Source organism: Numida meleagris, chromosome 23, assembly GCF_002078875.1.
Source record: "Numida meleagris isolate 19003 breed g44 Domestic line chromosome 23, NumMel1.0, whole genome shotgun sequence".
NCBI lineage: Eukaryota > Metazoa > Chordata > Aves > Galliformes > Numididae > Numida > Numida meleagris.
Window position 1 is genome coordinate 5,280,855 of NC_034431.1, and position 5,457 is coordinate 5,286,311.

Genomic DNA, 5,457 nt, shown 5'->3' on the forward strand with positions numbered 1-5,457 from the left:
CTTTGCCTTCCTGAACAGAAGCTCCCTATTCCCTACCTTCATGCTGGCTACCCAGCTGCAGTCTTCTGCTCCTCTGCAAGACAACAGCACGCTTGCACCCAGGCGGGGTGGACAGGACAGTAAAAGCATCCGAGCAGGGCAACCAGTGAAGCAAGCAGCTCTGCAGCACTGAACCATGACTGCTGTCTCACACTCCCACACTACTTTCCTGCCTGACAGGCTACAGCAGGGCCCACACCAGCAAAGCGTTCCTTTACGCTGCCATTGTACCCACAAAAAAAATGAGTCCTGCTCAGAGCTGTTTCCCTCAGCTTAGCTGTTAAAATAAGCAACACAACTCACTCCCCACAAGGTCTACAAATGGTGCCTCATTCCCCATTCCTCTCTTGGCCACGAATAGTAGTCCATGGTTTACTTACTTGCAAGCAGTGACAGAGAAGTGCCTGTGCCCAAAGAACGCAGCGAGGCTTTACCACTACCCCATCAATACAGGAGGAGCCATCAGCGCAGCTATGGTCCAGCAAGCTCCCACTTTTCACCTAGAGAGTTACCAACAGACTCAGAAAAAGATGTCAACCAAGCACAATTTGTTTGGCCAAGCTAACCACAGACTGCAATGGCAGCAGATGAAATTACACCTAATCCCTTTACCAGCAGGCTGGCAATTATTTACCCTCCTCGTCCTTGGCTTGGAAAAAAAACAAAAAACAAAAAAAAAACCAGCACACGAAATCAAGTTAAAAAAAAGAAGCTGTTATTTACAAGTGTACACACGGGTTTCAGGATTGCTAGAGACAACAGTGAACGAAAAACAGGAAAGAAAGTCCCAAGGCGGTCACACTCCAGAGAAAACTTTGTCATTAGACTTCTCACCCACAGCCCTCCTACTGCTCGAAAATCGCTGCAAAGAGCAATGCTGATGACTGCCCCCTGATCACAGCTGAACACAAGGCATCTCCATGGAAACCGCTGCCTGCCTTTAATACATGCTCTCTGGGACGTAAACAAGAACAACTGTATTTATTTCCAGAAGTGCTTTCTTGCAAGCAGGGATGGAGTGCTGCACTCTGCCTGGCCTCCAGCTGCAAGCCCGACAAATCTGATCACAAGAGAGAGGTTATGCTTGGCGCTGGAGCGAGCCCCCAGGCAGCAGCGCTAAGGAAGTGCCGAGCCATCAGCAACGCTGGCCAGAGAGAAATCTGCAGGGACTAATCCATGACCATTAGCTGCTCTGAAGAAAATAATGGTCAGGGGAAACTGCTTAAATGGCCTCTGCATGTTTATTTCCACAAGAAATTGACCCCCAAGGAGCTGCAGGAGCTTCTGAAGATTTCGCTGTCAAATACAACATTGCGTGTTGTTCTTTCAGCCTTTTCTAGGAGAGAACCAGAGAGATATACAGCAAGCAGCTTCTTGCCACATACTGACCCACCTGGCACAGCTCCAGTAAGGGCTATGAGAAGCTTTGCTGCACTAACTTTGCTGCAAGCCAAAGACCCCAAGAACTAGAGGCCTTAATAGTTACACAAAACTGAACAGAAGCCCTCTGGGCTCACTAGCAAGGACATGGGGCAGATCTGACACGAGCCCAGAGGCAATCAGCTCACAGTATTGAGTTGTTTCAGAGCAAAAAAAAAAAAACACCCTCTGGAAGAACTCAGCCACACCTGAAACCACAACCATGTGTTGCAATAGACCAACACACTGGATGGGTTAAACTCCCCATGCCTTAGATTCCAGCATACTTTCACCATGAAAAGAAACCTGAGATTTAGGACATCTGAAGATTTGTAAACTGCCTTCAGAAGACAAAGCATTTGGCATAAAACAATTCAACATAGTTTCTACAGTTTGTTAGAAGAGAGGCAAGTGGGTCAAAAATCAGTGTTTGCAGCACCTCATGACAGAACATCAGAGAGCAGAAGTATTCCTGTGGGCAGCAGCCACTGCACCTCTCCACCACATTCAGCCACTGCAGTTTTTGGCACTGGTCCTTTCTGGATGGCAGGAAAATCCTCTTTCAGCAGCTCTCCTCTAAACGCAGCCTTGCCTCCTAGAAGATGATCCACTGGGATACTGAACGCCAAGGACAGTGCTTGGTCCAGGCAGAGGAGCCAGTACCTATGGCTCTGGCAGTGGTAGCAGGCAGATCTCAATTCAGGCCTGTTGTTCTGCATGGTTATTTCTTCTGTCTACATGTCTTCAATACTCCACTTGTATGCAAGCTCCTGAACCGCCTTCTTGTTGGCCATCCTGGCAAAGAGCTGCTGCTCAAACCCGTTGGACCTACAAAGTGAGACCAACAAGACCATGGGCTACCATGCAGATTTTCTAAAGCCACAGAACTTTTTAAGGACATCACAAGTTTTCCACTACTTTCGCATCACCATCTCCAGCTGAGTTCCCACCTTGATCTGTGGTTAACAGCAGCTACTGCCTCTCATGAGTCACAACTAATCAGATTAGAACCTTGCTCCCTTCTGTCTCAGACAAGCCTGTTTTACCATCCATCCATAACTGTTAGCAGTGTTAAGGTTGAATGTGTTAAATCTCAATTCACTGTAAACTCTCTGAAGCAAAAGCTCATTTAGTTTCACTATCACTCAATGATATCAGTGTATCAAGAATACTGACCTGTCCACACCATCCCAGCGATGCCCAGGCCATATATTAAATCTGTTGAGTGGAGGTGCTGGTCCGCTGTACCTAGGTTTTTCTAGAGACAGAAACAGCAACACAACCATTTATTACTTTAGTGCAATCTTGTGATCACATTATCACCAACCTGGAAGGTATTCACAGACCCAAAGCACCAGCTGCCTAATAGCCAAAGAGCTCACAGTGGAAACTCCCAACGATACCCTTAAACAAACTGAAGTGTGTTGATTACTGCACTTCAAGCTACCAAATAATAGTAACAGGAACTGGTAACAGGTCAATAACAGAAAATGTTGCTGTGGCACTAAATCCAGACTAGGAGTCCTTCAGGACTCAGCTGCCACGGTGATCTCACGCTATTCATTTAACAGCAGCTGCGTTTCTATGCTCCTTGGGCCTTAAAACCTACACCCTGTAGCTCCATATCCATACCTTTCTTTTCCTTGTTCTCTTTGGCCTTTCTTTTTTTGATGAACTCAGCCATGGGGTCTCCTTCTCTCTCTTGTTCTCGCAGCATTCGATCCAGATCTTGATCATCAATGTAACGGGCCAACGGCTTTTGCATCTCTTTTATTGCATCTTCCACATTCTGCTGCTGTTGCCTCCCCTGCGCTAACCTGAAAACAAACACACAAACAAAGCTTCACCTCACAACTACGGAATCGTTTACTGTCACTTGCTCAATTCGCAGCACTGATCACAATTCACTGTGTGCAGCATTCCTGACAGGCACCCAGCAACAGGCAGGAGAATTCCACACAAAATAACCCAGTCCCAGGCTCAAAACTCATTTCCAACCCTCAGGCTCTGACCCTGCCAAGTGACACATCACCAAAGCCACCTTACCCCTTTCCCCATTTGGCATATTGTTCATCTCTCTCCGACTTTGCTTCATCTTTCTGCTTCTGCTCGAGGCGTTCCTGCGCGAGGTCCCTCTTGCGGCCTGACTTGTCTCGGAAGATGGTTTCAGTGTGTCGAGATTCCTCTGGGAGTAACAGATGCCCTAAGTCACTCACATTGGAATATTTCAGCTTCCAGGCCATTCAGTGATTAACCGTAAGTCATTTCAACATATTTCACACGTTCTAGGCCCTGAAAGAGCTTACCTACTGACAACGAGCAGTATTACAGCCTTTTTTTCCCTTTTACTTCAGCTGTTGCCCCATGCTGCCAGACTCATACAATGAGCTCCTGGAGTAACAGTCTGCTCCTTCAGATTACGATTTGCAGATGGGGCAGACAGGGCAAAAGCCTCACAATTTCACTGGTACCACTTTTATTTTAGAGCCCCAGTGGCCTTTCCTATGTGAATTTACCAGCATGTCTAGATACTAGCCAACAGGGATGCTCACCATCAACACCCTAACAACCAGCACTCACAGGGCCTGATACAGCATTAATAGGCAGCTGAAAGCAGAAAAAAAGCTGATGTTTGTGCAGTGGTTTTAGACTCCTACCTTCCAAGTGCTTGCTACTTCTCTCCTGCTTCCTGAGCTCCTGCTGCTCTCTCCGCAGCACATCAGCTGACACCAAGCCAGCTTTGACCCCAGACATCATGTTGGCCTGCAAATCAAACAAGAATCACATTTACTGCTAGCTGAGAGCTGTCCAGTGACCCAGAGGTATAATAATGGGAAGTTTCAGGAGAGACAGCCATATTACATAGCCACTTTGCTGCCATCTTTGGGAACAGCTTCCACAGATCTCCAGTAATACAGAGGGCTGCGGCAGAGCTCATCTTCCTTCCACCTCAAACTTTGTCTTACTGCAAATTGACAGTCTGGCACAGCTGCATTTATGAGCTATATTTCTGCTCTACCATCTGTAAGCCATCAGGCTTTTAAAGATTACTTCTTTTGATAGCAATCTACAGCTCAGATGGAAAGACAAAACCCTTACCTTCTTGGGAGACCCCTTACTGTCAGGGTAGTGATTGTGGGAGACATCAGGGGGACTCCTTGAACTGTGCTGACCCTTTCCAGGAGGTGGAGCCCTTTGTGAAAGAAAGAAATCGGAATATGAAGATTTGCTCTGAACATGTTTAAGAGGACCATGCTTGGAGGAATCACTGTAGAATAGACCTAACCTGTGATTCTTCCGCTGGGGAGAGAGGTCTGCCTCAGTGGTACCCTTGCGTGGAGGTGGAGAATCAGAGTCACGGCGAAGCTTTTTTACTGGGGAAGCATCTGCAATACAAACATCTGTTAATAAGAATCACTAAAGGCCTAAACGTGGTGACACAAGACAACTCACAGAAAAAGCAAAACTTTAAATGATGACAAGCTGCAGGGAAAAAACAAGCACGTGATATCGGCCTTTAAATTCTATTCCTTCTGAACATGCACTGCTTGGCAACAAGGTTTAAACTTTGCTTTCTTTTTGGACAAGCTTTTAAGACTTATCCAGATCACTTTTAGGTTAACTATTCTCAGACTAATCAAAAAATAGCATTACAAGAACTAGTTTTACCAACAGAAGTGACAACCTATCCACCACAACTCCACACTTTTGGACGACAAATTCTTACACACACTCACCTTTCGTTCTACTTGGCATTTTCTGACTAGGTGACCCAGTCCTCTTTCTCCGAGGCGGTGATGAATCTGGGTCAGAATCATATCTCCTCTTCTGCTGAAGGGACAGATCTGGAGTAGCCTGCCGCTTCTGATGTGATAAGGACTTGTCAGAGGAGCTGTGCCTGAAACGAAGCTGCTCTCCTTGGATCTCTCCCAGCAGTGACTTATCTGTCATTTTACAGCCTTTTTTTCCCATTGCTGAACTGACTCTCTCAGGAGAGAG

At 46.5% G+C, this 5,457-nt stretch overlaps 1 protein-coding gene across 1 annotated transcript in view; it reads right to left on the minus strand.

The window, feature by feature from the left end:
- The window catches only part of BUD13 (BUD13 homolog), a 6,962-nt gene continuing 2,237 nt past the window's right edge, over window positions 733–5,457 (minus strand). The window contains exons 6-13 of the mRNA XM_021376044.1: window positions 5,196–5,457; window positions 4,745–4,844; window positions 4,558–4,651; window positions 4,116–4,221; window positions 3,505–3,643; window positions 3,091–3,275; window positions 2,635–2,716; window positions 733–2,286 (exon numbers count right to left, since the gene is read on the minus strand). The exon at window positions 5,196–5,457 is cut by the window's right edge and continues 1 nt beyond it. Of these exons, the coding sequence (XP_021231719.1) occupies window positions 2,193–2,286; window positions 2,635–2,716; window positions 3,091–3,275; window positions 3,505–3,643; window positions 4,116–4,221; window positions 4,558–4,651; window positions 4,745–4,844; window positions 5,196–5,457 (1,062 nt within the window). The 3' untranslated portion in view covers window positions 733–2,192. The remainder of the gene's footprint in view (window positions 2,287–2,634; window positions 2,717–3,090; window positions 3,276–3,504; window positions 3,644–4,115; window positions 4,222–4,557; window positions 4,652–4,744; window positions 4,845–5,195) is intronic.